Source organism: Macrobrachium nipponense, chromosome 35 (genome assembly GCF_015104395.2).
Source record: "Macrobrachium nipponense isolate FS-2020 chromosome 35, ASM1510439v2, whole genome shotgun sequence".
NCBI lineage: Eukaryota > Metazoa > Arthropoda > Malacostraca > Decapoda > Palaemonidae > Macrobrachium > Macrobrachium nipponense.
In genome coordinates, this window is record NC_061096.1 from 35,248,631 (window position 1) to 35,266,143 (window position 17,513).

Sequence of the window (17,513 nt, forward strand, 5' to 3'; positions counted from 1 at the left end):
CTTCATAGAATTATGCTGGTTATATGTGCACTCTATAGATTTAACTCCAATTCAAAGCAAAATATTGATCTTACTTTTCAAAAGAAACAGATTAATCTGTTTAGGAAGAACTCCAAAAGAAATAATTCACCTCTGTCAAAGAAAAGACACATTTAATAATAATGGATTCTTCAAGGATTTGTAGTGTCCATTTTTTGAATAAGCTGCTTATGTAAGCAGTAAAAGGAATCCAATACCAATATGACTTGAAAGAATTCTTTAATACAATTCTGAGCCTACACTTTTACTTTCAAGATAATCCAAGCTAACCATAATATCTTATAATTTCTAGCATAAGCTAAACTAACCTCAACACTTGTCATTGGAAATATATTTATATACAGAAAGCATCTCTTCATAAAGTCATACTAATGTAGCTGATAAGTTGAGGAGTTAAATGCATAGGTTTTCCACTGAAATAACAGTAATTCATTATATTCATTACAGTCTTTACATGGTACAGTAGTGTATATGAAAATGGTTATTGAGATGCTGTATTGTGCAGAGCTCAAAGCTTGATGATAATCCATAAAAAATCAGTGCAAAGGAGAACTGTCGATTACTATTAGATTTTTGTGGTCAGATCCCCTATATAGAACTGTATTCCAAAGTATAACACACATACTTGTTACCCCTGGATCACAAACACTAGTCACCTGAAATCAATATTTTTTGTGAGACTACAGGAAGTTAGTTAACTAGGTATTATGTTTTGTTTTATGATATTAGGGGGTTTGTATATCTTGTCTAGTACTTTATCTCCCATTTGGTTTGTAAAGGTGATTTATTTGGTTCATTGAGTATTTATCCCTTTGCTGATTATATTTTCATCATATGGTATGGAAGTGATGAATATGATGATATGCAGTGCTTTCTGTTTCAAAACACTGTTTGTGATATGGCTTGTTGTTATGGTAAAAATAAATTTTACCTGTTTGAAATATGAATGTTTTTGTTTAGTTACGTGTTCCTACTAAAGTTAATATATACAGGAATAGGTTTACAATGTCCAAGTACAAATTGAGCGCAGCAAAGACATATTCCTCGGGTGAAAGGGCTATTCTGTGTTTTCCTCCAACAATGAGTTGAGTATCAAAAACAATGTACGCACTAAAGAGAAGAGCCCCCAGCGATGCATAAACCACCTCTGCAATGTAGCTGTGGAAGATTCCAGCAAATATACCAAACATCATAAGGCTAAGGAGAAGAGCCATCAGTAATCCTCCTTTCAAAGTGAAGTCATATTTTGTCTGAAATACAGAGAAAAGTTAGCAGTTAGTTTAATATGCTTTCAAGTGGATAAGAAATGTGTGTAAATATTACCCTGTACTTACATTTGTATACAGAATTAGTACTGAAGTTTGCTGAAGCAAGAACCATTTCAAAACTTGCACATACAGAAATTGTGACAAAATAATTAATGTTAAACAGTATCAGTGGTGAAAATGATTTATGTAGTGTTGAACATACATGTATTTCATTAATGCCTTTACTGCCAGGTATTTAGAAACCGAGTGTGAACCACTAGTTACCAGATGCAAACAGCATAGTTTTTGAATGAAGCTGAGAAACCACAAGCTTGGGGAAACTTCACTTTAATACTCTTGATCAGAAGTAGGTTTCCATAACAGTGTCAGAGTAAGGCCCGTGGTAACTGAATTTGTTTTGACTTGTTTCTCCGCAAGCTTAATATGCTTGTCTTCCTTGTTTGTTAGACTTCACAGTTATTTCCTTTTTCTATATCATTTTGTTGTGTCCAGTACATATGGTATACTCGACAGTTACATCATAAGCCTGTTGTATGTACAGTTGCTCTGGGAAATTCTGGCAAATTTTTCATGGCATTTCACATGGGAGTATCACTCTGACTGTCACAGGTCATATGTAGCCTACTTCAGGAAAATGTACTCATAGAAGATACAATTGGAGGATTTCCATTTGAATATGATTGGAAATTTATTTTGCATGTTACTGAGAATACCTGTTAATATAATCAATATTTGATAAACAACTTAATTTCTTGAGCATCATCTTCCCTGACCATGAAAACAATGTAAAAAAAAATATGCTTCCCATGACAGCATAAGCAAGAAGGAAAATTTTCTTTGCTCCTTTGAATTACATTCATAAGATGAAGTCTCCACACGTCAAAATTCTTAGCTGGATATAAAAATGGTCTAGTTCTTTGTCTCAGATGTAGTACTTCTCTGGAAGGAACTGACGTACGTATGGTCCAGGCCTGTATCTTTGAAGGGAGGCCATCACTTCCAATGTTTCTTCAACAGGTGCTGAAACAGTCCAGAGGCAAAATTTCTCAGGGGATCCATAAAAAATTACAAATTTTAAGTAATTTGTATTTTTCCTAGGTATACTTAACCCAAACTACTATTGTAGGAGAATCCTAGTTGTCAATCTGGCACCGATCAGAAAAAACTAGTTATTCCCTCCCGACCCCCAGTCAGGTGCGTGCCCCAGGGTCGAATATCACAACCTCTGACCCGACTTGCAGTCCTTTCCACACCTAGAGCTCCTGCCCTCAGATACATGGGGAAGGTAGGGTGGGGGGTAAAAACTCCGTAGTTCTGGTAAGTATAGCTAGGAAAAATACATATTACAGTAGTACCTCGAGATACGAAATTAATCCGTTCCGAGACGCCTTTCGTATCATGAGGTTTTCGTATCTTGGACCACATTCTACATGTAAAATGGCTAATCCGTTCATGTAAAATGGCTAATCCGTTCCAAGCCCTCCAAAAACACCCAGTAAATTTCATAATAAAGCTAAATTGACCCATAAACAATGAAATACTACAACAATTTGGACCATTCAATACCTAAATTAATAACAAAATGCAAAATAACCTGTAAATAAAGTGTATATTAGTGTACATGGTAACAAGAAATATACTGTACGTAAAGTGTGGAAGCTTACCTTTCGAGTGAGGCTATCTCCGAAAGTGGCGGCAGAGGAGGAGGAGGACAAACGGCAGATAACGTAGGTACGTATGTACACTTAACTTTACGAAAAAACATAAAAAATTTAAGGAAAACTATAAAACTAAAATTTACAAAACACATTAACAAAACTGTAACACTTAACTTTACAAAAAACTAAAAATTAAAATTTTTTTTCTTTTTTTTATTTATAACTTTTTTTTTACTTTTACGTAGGCTTTTTTTTTTTTTTTTTTTTTACAGAATTTCAACTTCATCACCATTTTCAACGTTCTGTTTATCACTTGGTTCTTCCTTTTTGCTTTCAACTTTCTTTTTTTCATCACTTGGTTCTTCCTTTTTGCTCTCAACTTTCTGTTTTTATCACTTGGTTCTTCCTTTTTGCTTACTCCTGCTAATTCTGAAGGCCTCGTTAAAAAATAACGATCCAAGGAAGATTGCTTCTGCCTACTTTTCACAATGTTCCTGAAACGACTCAGGCAAACATCATCGAACTGCACAAGCATACAACCTGTGAGAGCCTTTTCGGGGTGTCTTTTTTTGATAAACGATTGCACTTTATGAAAAGCAGCTAGAACATCCTTAATTTCTGCCGTTGTTATAGGGTCCTCCTCCTCTTCCTCGCCGCTGCTAGAGAACTCCTCTTGAACAACGTTATGTTGCATGGCCTCCAACTCCTTCAGGTCATCCGTCGTAAGCTCCTCTTGGTGCGCCTCGAGAAGGTCGTTGATGTCGTCCTCGTTGACGACCAGCCCCATGGACTTGCTGAGTGCAACGATCTCGTCAAGATCTGGTTGGGAAACTGTTTCGGACTCTGCAGCACCAGCTTCGCCCACGTCGAATCCCTCGAAGTCTCGGGCGGATACGGCATCAGGCCAGAGTTTCCTCCACGAGGAATTCAAGGCTCGCCTCAAAACCTCCTGCCAAGCTTGGTCGATGAGTCAGATACAAGTGACGATGTCGAAATGCTCCTTCCAAAATTGACGCAAGGTGAGGTTTGTGGTATCGGTGATGTCGAAACATCTCTTGAAAAGATGTTTCGTGTACAGCTTCTTAAAGTTCGCTATCACTTGCTGGTCCATGGGCTGGAGGAGAGGGGTGGTGTTGGGCGAAAGAAAAAGAATCTTAACGAAGGAATACTCCGCTAGGATATCTTCCTCGAGGCCAGGAGGGTGGGGAGGGGCATTGTCCAACACCAGCAGACATTTCAGGGGGAGACGCTTCTCTTCCAAAAATTTCTTCACTGTCGGGCCGAAACACAGACTTACCCACTCGGTGAACAAAAGCCTCGTTACCCAGGCTTTTGCATTAGCCCTCCACATCACTGGAAGCTTCTCCTTCAGCACTTTGTGGGCCTTGAAGGCTTGAGGAGTCTCGGAATGATACACCTGTAGGGGCTTTACCTTGCAATCCCCACTGGCGTTGGAACAAAGTGCGAGAGTAAGCCTCTTTCATAGGCATATGCCCGGGTAGCTTCTTCTCTTCCTCTGTGATGTATGTCCAACAAGGCAATTTTTTTTTTCCAAAAAAGGCCAGTCTCATCACAGTTGAAAACCTGCTGAGAACTGTAGCCTTCCTTGATCATCATCTCGTCGAAAGTTTTCTTAAATGCTTCAGCCGCTTTCGTGTCCGAGCTGGCAGCCTCCCTATGACGCACCACCGAATGGATGCTAGTCCGTTTACAGAATTCTCGAACCAGCCATGCGAAGCCTTGAACTCTGGGGTTGGCGTTGAAGTACCTTCCCCTCCGTCGTCTTCCGCCTGCGCAATCAAATCGCTGAAAATAGCGCTGGCCTTGTGGGCGATTGCTGTCTCCATTACCGTATCGCCAGCGATTTCTTTGTCTTTTATCCAGACAAGGAGCAGCCGTTCCATCTCGTCGTGCACGTGGGTCCTCTTGCTGGACAAAATAGTGATGCCCTTCGACGGTGTAGCTGCTTTGATGGCATCCTTCTGTTTAAGGATGGTGCCTATTGTTGACGGATTATGGCCGTATTCCTTTGCGATCACACTCAATCGCATACCAGCTTTGTACTTCTTGATGATCTCCATCTTTGTCTCCAAAGAGAGCATGCGTTTCTTTCCGTGAATTTCAACTTTCTTGGGACCCATGACTACGTTATCTTGTACGTAATTTACGTATAAGTTACACAATAAAGTTTTCGCACAACACGATAATAGTACTGCAACGAAATCACTAACGAATTTACGTTACCAAACGAAATCGTTGGACCGAACGAATGCCGCGTGCATACGATAAAGATGTTGGTACGAAGAGGCCGAGATAGGTACGCCACCACGTACGTATAAGATGCATGATGGGAGGGATGCTGTCCAATAGTTGAGAAGGATCTCATGGCAGTGACCAGCATCAGGAACCAATGGGAGAGCAGGAGGATGGTGGCGAGTCTACTAGTACTAAGATGGCGGCACGCGGCGCGAGTTTCAAAATTGTTATCCGGGCGAATCTCGGACTTTGAGAAACCTTTCGTATCTTGAAAACTTTTCGTATGTAGAGCTGTTAAATTTTTCGCATTGGCTTTCGTATCTCGAGTTTTTCGTAAGTTGAGCCTTTCGTATCTCGAGGTACGTACCACTTCTTGAAATTTGTGATATGTTCCAACGCCATATACTTACCCCAAACTACTATTGCAGGAGACTTAATCTTTAGGAGGCAGGAGTATCTAGGGAAGGATGAGTCGTCTAAGGAAGAGGTCAGCCTCCTTCAGGAAGGAGGGGGGAGACCTCCGCCAGATTAGGATGCAGGTGGGGATTCCCCCCCACCCCCCGAATAGAACCAACCTCGACGTGGGGGGCGGGGGTTGGGTGGGATAACTCTCTAAGTGTGCAATGCAATGGTTTGTAAACATATACTATCCTTCACGAACTCACCTGATCATTGAGGAATCTTGTCAACTACTACATCGAACACCTAGTAGAAAGGGGGGGGGGGGGCAGTGGGGAGAAGTAGGATATGGAGGATGGACACACTTCATATACACACCCATTCATATGACGAATCCCCCCAGGCTAGATTAGACCCTCTGCTGGCCTGCTACCACCGGCTCGATCTCAAAGGCGTCAAGAGACCTCGTGCAATCCTTGAGGTAATGGGCCGTAAAGGTGGACTGCCTCTTCCACACCCCTGCCCGGAGGATCTGGCTGATGGCCAGGTTCTTGGCGAAAGACAGGGAGGTGCCTATACCCCTGATGTCATGGGGCTTCGCGCCTTGAGGGTGTGGGAAAGACCAGCTCCCTTGTAGGGCCTCCTCAACCAGGAGATGGTGTTATTCGAGACCGTCTTCTTCTCACGCCTAGTAGAGACGAACAGGTTTTGAATACGGGGCGGAGCCCTTCTGTCCTGCTGAGGTACTTCCTTACTGCCTTGACTGGGCAAAGGAGCAGGTCTTTGGGATTATCTGACTTGGGCAGGGCTGAGAGGGAGAACTCCACAAACTGCTCGTCCAATACCGATGGGTTTTTGAGGCTTGGCCATGAAGGACGGCATGAACCTGAAAGTTAGGTCCTTCCACCCCGTTGAGTAGGACACCTGGTAGGAAAGGCCGTGAAGCTCCCCCACCCTCTTGGAAGATGCTAAGGCCAAGAGGAAGACTGTCTTGAGTGTGAGCTCCCTGTCTGTAATATCTTTGTGGGGTTCAAAGGGGGGCTTTTTCAGTGCATCCAGGACCCTGGCCTCGTCCCAACGAGGTACTGCCAGGGCCCTGGAGGCTATGCCTGCCCAGAGCCCCTAATGAGCAGGGAGATGTCCTTGGAATTACCCAGGTCTACCCCTCTGATAAAAGACCTGGCTCAAAGCTGCCCTGACCCCTTTGATGGCTGCGATGGAGAGCCCCTTGCCCTCCCTCAGGTGGACTAGGAATTCCGCGACATGGGGAATCTTAGTACGTAAGAGGTCCAAGTTCTGTCCCTTGCACCAGGCCCCAAAGAGTTTCCTCTTCATCTGGTAAACTGCTGTGGAGGACTTCCTAAGGCATTCCAACATGCAGGAGGCGACCTTGCGTGAGGATCCCCTCTTGCTTAAGAGGAGCTCGATAGCCTCGTCCAGGCCCTCATGGAACCTCTCAAAGTGGGGCTGGCTTAGAAGGTCCGGCCTTCAGGAGAGCTCCCAGGGGTCCTGGATGGACATCTCCAGGAGGTCTGAGAACCAATCCCTGTCTGGCCACCTGGGGGCTACGAGGGTCATGACGGTGGCTTTGGAGGTCCGGAGTCGATGAGGATCCCAAAGGGGTGAACGCATAGAGATATAGTCCATTCCAGGGTTTGCTGGAATACGTAGAGGTCTAGTCCGTCCCAGGGGTGCTGGAATCCGTATTCCCCAACTGCTGCTGGGTCCGGTACCGGGGAGTAGAACACCGGGAGCTTGTGGTTCAGGCTCGTTGCGAACAAGTCCATGGAGGGGGAGCCCCACATCCTGATCAACTCGCCCGCTACTGCCGGGTGCAGGGACTATTCCACCCCTAGGACCTGGCCTTGCCTGCTGAGCCCGTCGGCGATCACGTTCCTCTTCCCCGGGATGAACCTTGCTGACAGGGAGATTCCAGTGTTCTCCACCCACTCTAGAATGGTCTCTGCTAGGGAGCACAGGAGTCACGATCTCAGACCCCCTGCTTTTTTATGTAAGCCATGATGGTGGCATTGTCGCACATGACTGCCACCCGTTTCCCGTTTGTGTCTCAGATTAGTTCCAAAGGTTTAGAGCGCTCTGTGGATGGCCAGGAGCTCCAGGCTGTTGATCCCAATCCACCGACCACTCCCCCCCCCCCCCCCCCCACTTCATTTCTGACTGTAGGTGGCTCCCCAACCCTCCCTCCATGCGTCGTGAATAAGAGCATCTCCGGAGGGACATCCACCAGCAGGACTCCCGCCGGAGGTTCAGCCCAGGGTCCTCAGGGAGTTCTTGCGGCCTGCCACTACTTCTTCCACCTGCGCCAGGGCTTCGTCCGAGTTCGGAGCCTGGGGGAGGGACATGGAAGGTTTGGACTCTACCTTCCCCCCGAAGAGACGGTCTACCGCCAAGAGCTTCCTGGAGTCCAGGGGAGTGGGTGGCTCTGCCAACCTGTTCTTTGCATGGATCAACCCGAGCACCCTATGAAATACAGAGCCCTCATCTGTGGCACCTTGGAACTCCAGGGGCTCTGTAGACAGGCGAGAGCAAAGGTATCCTCTTCAAAGTCCTCTCTTGACAAGGACGGCCCTGCTACCGGTGTCGGGGACAAGAAGCCGGAGGGGCTGTAATGGGCCACCCGCCGGATGGGGGGGGAGTGCCAAGGCAGAACGCTCCGCTCCTTCTGCGTGGCGGGTGGGAGCAGAGGTCCTGAACAGGATGGAGCCCGGCTGGCCAGAGCGGGGGCCGCTGGGGCCACTGAAGCCAGCATGGGATCCACCGGAGCTGCAGAGGGACCTCAAGGAAGCGCCGTGCTCAGGAACCGACCTCAGAGACCGGGAGGCCTGCGACTACACCTATGACACGAGCTGTCCCGGTGACAGCCACTCCTGCTCTGACCCCTGTTGTCTCGGCTACAACGGGGAGATCTGGACCGACGATCCGGGGAGGAGGAGAAAGAATGACCTTGACTCCTCCTGTAGCATCTCCTCTTGGAGCGATACCACCTCCTCTGCGACGACCTGTAGGAGGAACCACCTGAAGACGATCTCTCTTCTGACAAGACGCCTCTCCTCTTGTATCTTCTGCGGCGGCTCCTGTCCCGGGGTGAGTGGGAGCAGGCAGGGTGATCCACACGGAATGAACGGGGTGACCCTCCCTCCGGGAGCTCCCTCTACTAGCTAGAGCCTCCGTCCCGGTAGGGGGGAAGGAGCGGCCCCAGAACGGGAACGCCGCCTCCCTCAGGGGGAAGACCTACCCTGTGTACAGGGAGTGCCTGACCACGGGCCGGGGGAAACCCCAGACGACTCCGTCGGCTCCCGCTGTCTACCTGGAAGCTCCCCCACCTCCAGCGAGGTAGCTGGGATTGCGGAGGAGGATGAGGAGAGTCCCATGGGGACCCCTGGAGGACCAAGTGGCACACCCCACTCCGGAGCAGAGTAATCCACAGCTGGTGGCAAGTTCTTGGCGGAGTGCAGCGCAGCAACCAGCGCGTCCATGGACTGAGTGCCCCACAGGCCCCCATGTGTCCAGCACTCCAGTAAAAAGGCGGAATTGTCTAACGGCACATTCCTCACCGCTAAAACAGACTCCTCGGGCCCTGCCTTTTGCTGGGACCCAGCAAAGGACTCGCCTAGATCCCCTCGCTGGGAGGGGACGGGAACATTCCCGACGCTCCGTCAGGGAATTTTGATGGAGATCAGGAGACAGAGAAGGACCTCCAGGCCCACAGCTAGTATTCCTGCTCTGCAGTACTCCGAGGAATTCTTTTTAGAAGGAGAGCGATGCTTCTTCCACTTGGTCGAAGCAAGATCAGACTGATGCTCCGACCACGCGACGTGCTCTCCACACGTGGCCTCACGCGAACAAGGGCGACCCTGACACTTATTGCACAAAGTGTGGGAATCTATCTTGACAGGAGACAGAAAAGCCCCACAGGCCTTGCCCTCAGGACCCGGGTAACGCCGCTGCGACGAATACTCCATTATACAATGAAAAAACCACACACACGTGGCAAACACACCACACACAGGGAAAGACATAGGGAAACGGGCCAGTAACAGACGACAAGCTGAAGCATGTGACTACTACAGTGACCAGGAAAGGACTGCAGGTCGGGTCAGAGGTCGTGATCTTTGACCATGGGGCATGTACCTTGCTGGGGGTCGGGAGGGAATAACCAGTTTTTTCTGGTCGGTACTGGATTGACATCCAGGATTCTCCTACAATAGTAGTTCAGCGTAAGTATACGGCATCGGAACAATTCGGCATTTCTATTTGCAGAGCTGGAACTCCTCATCTGAAAAAAAATTGCTGAAAGAACTGGCAATTGTACCACCTTCAACCAGCAGCAGTCATACCACTGATAAATCTCTTATAGGGATGAATAAGGATAAAGCCCACCTCTGATATCAATAATCACACTAGCAGAATGCCCCCTAACCGTAATGCCTGGAAAGCTTACGCATAAACACTCAAAGTAGCTTTTTGTTCAACCTCCTTTTTGCTTTTGCTGTATGTGCTTGTAAATATTACAAGTATTTTTTTTGCAAGAAAATGTGATAATTACAGTCAATTTCATTTCAGCCGCTCCACTGATATGATATCTATCCTTATTAAGTTCAAGAATGAATGTAAAATCCATATAGAACTTAAAGAAGAAACTTACATGACTTATGAAGTTTACAGTCGCAGTCCAATTGTGAAATTCCTGGTGTTTGAGTTTTACAGCTGCATATGCAAAGTGTAATGTACGATAAACTGCACCAGGTGCTACTACATGTAAATGTGTATTAAGTACAGAAGTGTTACAATAAAGAGAATCAAATTACAATCTACCATAAATGGCTTGAAGTGTTAAAATTATTTCTGCTCTACTGATTGAGTACTTTATTAAAATGACCTTACCTTGTGTAAACAACAAAATTGTGTGGACATAGTTCAGAAGTCTCCATCAAGTCTCCTATCCCCCTATCAAACCTCACCAAACTTACATGACACTTAAGAACACAGGGGTGTCTAAATCCAAACCAACCAAATGAGGCAGTCTTGTTCTCTGGCAAATCAGGCTAGTTTATGCATGTAGTAGCACAGTGAATGTGATTTCAGTGTTCAGTTATACTGATAGTTTATAAAAATCTGTAATCTTAATTATGTGATGAACATGCATGTTCTTACAATTAACAGATAAAGCAAAAATTCAATTTGCCCTACTGGGACCCACTAAATGTTCACTTAAGTAAGATTCATGTGAAATTTATGGTGTTGCATGTGGATAAATTTTTTTGTAAACAAACAGAACCTAAACAGTTCAACAAATTACTGTAGAAATTGGTACAGTTGGAGTTGATAGTTATATTACCTGGAATGCGAAGAGAGTAAGGGCCAAGACGATCACCAGAGTGACAACAATGGCCAAAGCCACAGCCTTGGCATCAAAGAGGGCAGAAGCAGTACCAAGCAGGTAACCCTCACACAAGGTGAAAACAAAAAGTGCTATGTAGTTATGGGGAGATTTTCGCCGAATATCTCCGCAGCAGCCGAGGACAATGATCATGGCTAAGGTTAAACCAAATGCTGCCCAGAAGAGTGCTGGAGTATCTTGAGTGAAGGTTTTGACTTCGTCGACATAGGTAAAGATGGCAATTATTCCAAAAGTGATGAGCAGCTGAATGAAGAGAATTCCATAGACCTTCCTGAATGAACAAGGATAAGAAAAGGAACACATTAGATTTTTTCACTAAACAGGGGTCACTTATTAAGTGAAATTCATGTTTTGAGGAAAATTCAGTTCATAGTGATTACCAAGAGCTTTTAGATATATTACTTTTGCTAAATATTTTTAACGGTATGTTTTTTGCTAAATATTGTTAACGAGATCATTGGACAGATGATTTTCCTTTAAAAATGAGTTTTCACAAAACATCCAAGATGAATTTTAAATATAATGATCAGGAGTATCTATTTTAATGCAAAAATTAAATTCTTTTGGAAAGTGTGGTTTACGTAATCTCTTACATTGTATAATCTCTTAATTTTGTTCCTGCTTCTGAGCAGTTGGACTTAATCGTATGTAAACCTGTTAAAATATACCCAAGTTTTGGGAAGGTTACTAATTCTCCAGATGTGTTTGATTCTAGCCACTTATTTTCCTTGTATAATCCTTAACTGTCATTTGTACGACCTTTCTTTGTCAACTTATCTTGCAAAAGTATGTCAATCTGCTGCTATGTAAAGGACATTGAGTCAAAGACCTCACAGCACTTCATTGTGTCACTTCCTTACTTCCTTTTGTGGCTTTTCCTTTAATATATATGATTTTATATATATATATATATATATATATATATCTATATATATATATAAATAATAGTAGTATATATCTTATATATATTAATATATAGTTTGTCCAAAGGACTGTCATATTCTTAAGACAACACCCTTTAGAAATACAGTGCTCACAGGCAAGACAATATAGCAAATGTATACGAGTTCAGACTTATTCAAACTGAATTCAATGGTACGTTTGACTTGGTTATACATCAACCCCTACCATATGCTCATTTCACAACTGTTTTTGGACCAAGGTATACACCCTCTGGGTGACATTTTACTGTACATCAACCAATCATTTTTTCTTGTTTACTCCTTGTAGATCAAAATTTAAGAAAGAACTTTGCTAGATATTTGTAGCTCTTCTTGTCAGAGCATCAATGTCCTTATAACTTCGGATAGGACTTCCAACTACGTATTCTTTTCTTTCGATTCCCTTTTCTTTGCATAGTGAAACATTAACAACAAATCCTTTCATTGAACAGATTTAGTTAAAAACCAGGACTTATAATCTCACCTGATGAATCCCAGTCGGATTGCCTTTTCCGAAAAGGCCTCGGCCATTCCATCATCAAGCACGCTTTCTGGATCACTCATTTTGTCAAAACCACGTCAGACCTACTAAGGAGACAATATACATATATGAGTAGACCTATTAAGGAGAGAAAATGGTATATATACAGCGTACCTCACCTTGTGCACTAAAGGCTGCAGCATCCCTTTGGCCGCTAGCTGCACCCACTTTATTTTAGACTTCACCTTAATTCCACTTTCTTCATTACTTCTCCAATTCCATAAGCCACTAATTTTGGTAAAAGATGGATATTCCTGACAAAGAGACATTATAAGTATATCATTCTGTTAAGTCTTGTTAGAACTAAACGGATTCACAGCATAAGGGAGCTGAGTACCAAAAGGTGGGAATATACTGTACTATACAGGCAGATAATGTGGTACAATTTGAAGCCAAACCAAACAAGGAAACAGCGCCTCAGCGGCGCGGTTGGTATGGTATTAGCGTCCCACCTCGGTGGTCGCGGGTTCGATTCTCGGCCATTCCGTTGAGGAGTGAGAGATATGTATTTCTGGTGATAGAAGTTCACTCTCGACGTGGTTCGGAAGTCACGTAAAGCCTTTGGTCCCGTTGCTGAATAACCATAACTGGTTCCATGCAACGTAAAAGCACCATACAAACAAACAAGGAAACAATATGCTAGCTGATAGTTTTGGTAAAAACTGCAAGATTTTAAGTTAATTTGCTATATCTTTGTAACAACGTAATTAGTTAACTGTCATTGGGTAGGGAAACAAACCACTTACTCAACATATAGCAAAACTTTTTCTTTGGCAACATGGACAAATGCAGGGTTGCTTCAATGTGGGATTTTGGAATAAATGTAAAGTATCCTGAAATTTTGCAATTTGATACAAAGAGAAAACAAACCATCATCTTTCGTAGACAGGAGCTATTGCCCAGAGAGCAGGACTGGTTTTGCTAGCTCTCCCTACTGGATAGTCACTTAATGGTGACATGCATGAGAAATGGAAGAATGACTCCTAGTTGTAACAACCTCGCAGTACTTACCATATAGTGTAACTACGTTTGGGCCCAAGCATTTGTGCCAGTCTTCATGATGGCGTACGTTCGGGACCAAACTTTTGTGCGAGTCTTCACGATGGTTAAGGATTATTGGCCTATCCACGCCAGTCAACGACTGGCTGATCTTGGGCCCCTCTAAAATGCAATTGCTCCTAGATTGGGATTGATTTGTCTCCTTTTGTCTGCAGGGGACCATGATAGACAGTGGGTCCGCCCCTTTGTTTGTTTGTTTGTTTTTTTTTTCTTTTTCTTTGTTTTTGGCTACCTGGGCATGCCAATAGTTATAGCAACAGAAAATGTCCTATAATTTATTCCACACACACACACAGTATGTAGTATATATATAGATATATATATATAGATATATATATATAAGTATATACATGTGTGTGTGTGTGTGTAGTGTGCAATGTATAGTAGTGAGTGACAAATGATGGAGACTACAGACTACTCCCTACTTCTAGGACCCTGTTAAACTACCTCATGGTCCACAGAAATGAAACTATTTTCATGCATTCTCAGGTTGCCACTAATTCATGGTTTCCACTCTGATTATTATAAGTCATTTTAGATAGTAACCACGGACGTAAAGCGCCATAAATGTCGCCTACCGAAATGTGATAGCGGTGCTGTGATTTATGGCGTTGAATTACTCAATTGTATGACTTTCAGTCTTTTTCCTCCTTCCTCATTCAGCACCTGTGTTGCCATTACTGCATCACTCAATTTTCCGCCTAACTAGAAGGGCCAATTGTCATGCTACATTAATCAAAAACAGTTTGAAATGCTCTTTTCCTTACCTCAAAACGCAGGATCACAAAACGATTATTTAAAACTAATGAGATGTATTCCGAGCTTCTTTTAACGAACAACTGATGTTAGTCACCATTCGATAAAAATGGTCGTTGAGACCTTCAGATAAGATTCGGCATTTCCGATAAGTTAATGAAAACAAAGGAAGGTCGACCGTGGCGCAGTACGCAAGAATGGATAAGCTATTCGCAGCGTGTATCAGAGCCGTAGTATGGAGTCATCGCAAGCTAGCAATAGAAATGGAGAATCTGTGATTAAATCTAGACTGTCGGAAGCATTTCGAGAAATATGACTCTCCTAGTACAATATTGCCTAATATTTGAGAACGGGTTTATGTATAAACTGCCACTATCGATAGACCTCAATAATAGATTATCTTATCTGCAGTTGATTAAAGCTAGACTAACATACATCGTTAAGTTGAATTTACCCCTAATGTATTTTGGTTAGCCACAAAGCAGGAAATAAAAGATGTGGTTTAAGGTTTTATATAATAGAATATAAAATCAAGGATAATGAAAAATAGCTTTATATACTGATAAATGTTATATGGATAACTACAGAAAAATATTTACATTAAAATAGCTACATAGATTATTTGTAAAAAGTATAAAATAAGATTTATGTTGAGTTCTAGTAAATTGAAGTCATCTTGGATAAACTTCTGAATGTAATTCTGTTAGAATTGTAAAATATTGTATATTTTCTCTGATAAAAGATAAAAAAATGATGTAAATTCACAGATTGAGCAAGGGTCATCGAGAGAGAGAATTTTGCAGTGTAACAATAATGGGAAAGAAAAACTTCAACATACAACGGCTTTTTGGAAATACAAGAGCTGGATTATGCCATGAAAGAATGAGGCCAACAATGAGTACTACCTGTCATTAAGAATTTTTAAATGACTAATGATAAAGGAATATTCTCTCTTTCTCTCTCTCTCTCTTTGCTACATAAACTAGGCACTTCTGCACCCGTTTTGCTGTTTGAGACCCCTGATTCTCGGGCATTCCATTGAGGAGTTAGAGATGTGTATTTCTAGTGATAGAAGTTCACTCTCGCCGTGGTTCGGAAGTCGAGTAAAGCCATTGGTCCCATTGCCGAATAACCACTGGTTCCATGCAACGTAAAAACATATACAAACAAACAAACTCCTTCAAATGTTCATCACTCTTTAGTAGGCCAAAGAATACAAGTTTCATTCGGACAGTTATATAAATAGTAAAAGGGTTATTCACGCATGACTAAAAAATACTCCTCCTCTTGGCCGTGGAAAGGTTAAATTTGAAAAGGTATTTTTTGCGTTACCAAAGGTTAATACACCCGACTGATTGAACAAAATAAATGTCATCCATATGATTAATTGTGGTGTAAGAAAGATCGAAAGGGTGAGAAATGTGACGGTGCATAAATGAACCCGGTAGGAAGGCCACCCTAGTTGGAAGGATGGATGGCTCCAAGTGTGTTTGCCGGTTGGTCGTGTATGAAGAATGGAAGACAGAAGACAATTAGGTGAAAAGAGTGGAAAAATTATTATATATATATATATATATATATATATATATATATATATATATAAACATATATATATATATATATATATATATATATAGACGTTAGAGGGTTATAGAAACTCAGAAGATCAATTAAGGAGTTTATTATGATACGTTTCGTGTCATCCTGACACATCATCAGTCTGTAGTGTAAAATCAATTCACATTTATAAAAAATATATAATTAAAGTTTACTTGCCATTTTAAAAAGGAAAACATAAAATACTAAAGTTATTCATAAAAATTATTGTTAAAAGCTAAAAATACTAAAATTATTTACAAGGTGACATTAAAATTGAAGAAATTTAGGATTAAAAAGGAATATTAACCTTAATAAAGTGAAGGGCAAGAAAGGAATGGCTGTAGGACCGTCGTTTTTAATCCTAAATTTCTTCAGTTTTAATGTCACCTTGTAAATAATTTTAGTATTTTTAGCTTTTAACAATAAATTTTATGAATAACTTTAGTATTTTATGTTTCCTTTTTAAAATGGCAAGTAAATTTTAATTATATATTTTTTATAAATGTGAATTGATTTTACATTACAGACTGATGATGTGTCAGGATGACACGAAACGTATCATAAAAAACTCCTTAATTGATCTTCTGAGTTTCGGTAACCCTCTGATGTCTACATGTTCGCACTTTTATATATATATATATATATATATATATATATATATATATATATATAAAAGGAGCCCATAAAAACGGTAAAATATAGGAAATAAGTGCTATATTTCAGGCAGTACGGTCTCTGAATACAGCATTTTATTTATATTTTGGCGTTTTTATGGATACTTTTAGATGGAATTCTGTTGTAACAAAATTTTTCCAGTCATATATATATATATATCTATCTATATATATAATATGTAATATATATATGTATATATGTGTGTATATATATATATAGATATATATATATATATATATATATATATATATATATATATTTAAACCAAGGCTTAAATGAAGAGCGTCTTTATTTTTTCCGACTAGTTTCGGAGATTTACATTCCTCCGTCATCGGACAAACTGTAATGGATATATGATACATTTAAAATCAATGAAGTAACATAAGTTACATTAAGATTAATGAAGTGATAAAGCAAAATAAAATGAAATTACACAATTACAAGATATAATCACCTAAAACCGCAGCAAAATTTTAAAATAAAAATAGAAAATGTAAAGCCATTGAAATATAAGCACTGCTTTATGAAATTAAACTCTAATTCCATATTAACATAATTTAAACATATAACAAGAGTTTTTATTTTAAGATTTGGCTGCGGGTTTAAGTTATTATATCTTGTAATTGTGTAATTTTATTTTATTTTGCTTTATTACCTCATTAATCTTAATGGAACTTACATTACTTCATTAATTTTAAATGTATCATACATTCCATTATAGTTTGCCCCATGACGGAGGAATGTAAATCTTCGAAACTAGTCGCAACAAATAAAGATGCTCTTCATTTAAGCCTTGGTTTTAATTAATACATGTTATTCGTTTCCTATTTATACGGAACTCTTCTATTGCTGATATAAATTATATATTATATATATATATATATATATATATATATATAT

The 17,513-nt window shown here is 41.5% G+C and overlaps 1 protein-coding gene across 3 annotated transcripts; it reads right to left on the reverse strand.

Annotated features, from left to right (window-relative positions):
* Positions 1-241: 241 nt before the first annotated feature.
* On the reverse strand, positions 242-14,568 carry LOC135208608 (protein lifeguard 1-like). Of its 3 annotated transcripts, none has more exons than XM_064240973.1 (4): positions 14,351-14,568; positions 12,468-12,568; positions 10,980-11,313; positions 242-1,289 (listed from the first exon to the last, which is right to left on the reverse strand). In XM_064240973.1, exons 2-4 carry the CDS (start codon positions 12,545-12,547, stop codon positions 996-998), a joined length of 708 nt encoding a protein of 235 aa, XP_064097043.1. In that variant the 5' UTR covers positions 12,548-12,568; positions 14,351-14,568; the 3' UTR covers positions 242-995. The 3 variants fall into 3 exon arrangements, with proteins under 3 accessions (XP_064097043.1, XP_064097042.1, XP_064097044.1); XM_064240972.1 differs by having other exon boundaries at positions 12,468-12,571; positions 14,351-14,565; XM_064240974.1 differs by lacking the exon at positions 14,351-14,568 and adding an exon at positions 13,536-13,710 and having other exon boundaries at positions 12,468-12,571.
* Positions 14,569-17,513: the final 2,945 nt, after the last annotated feature.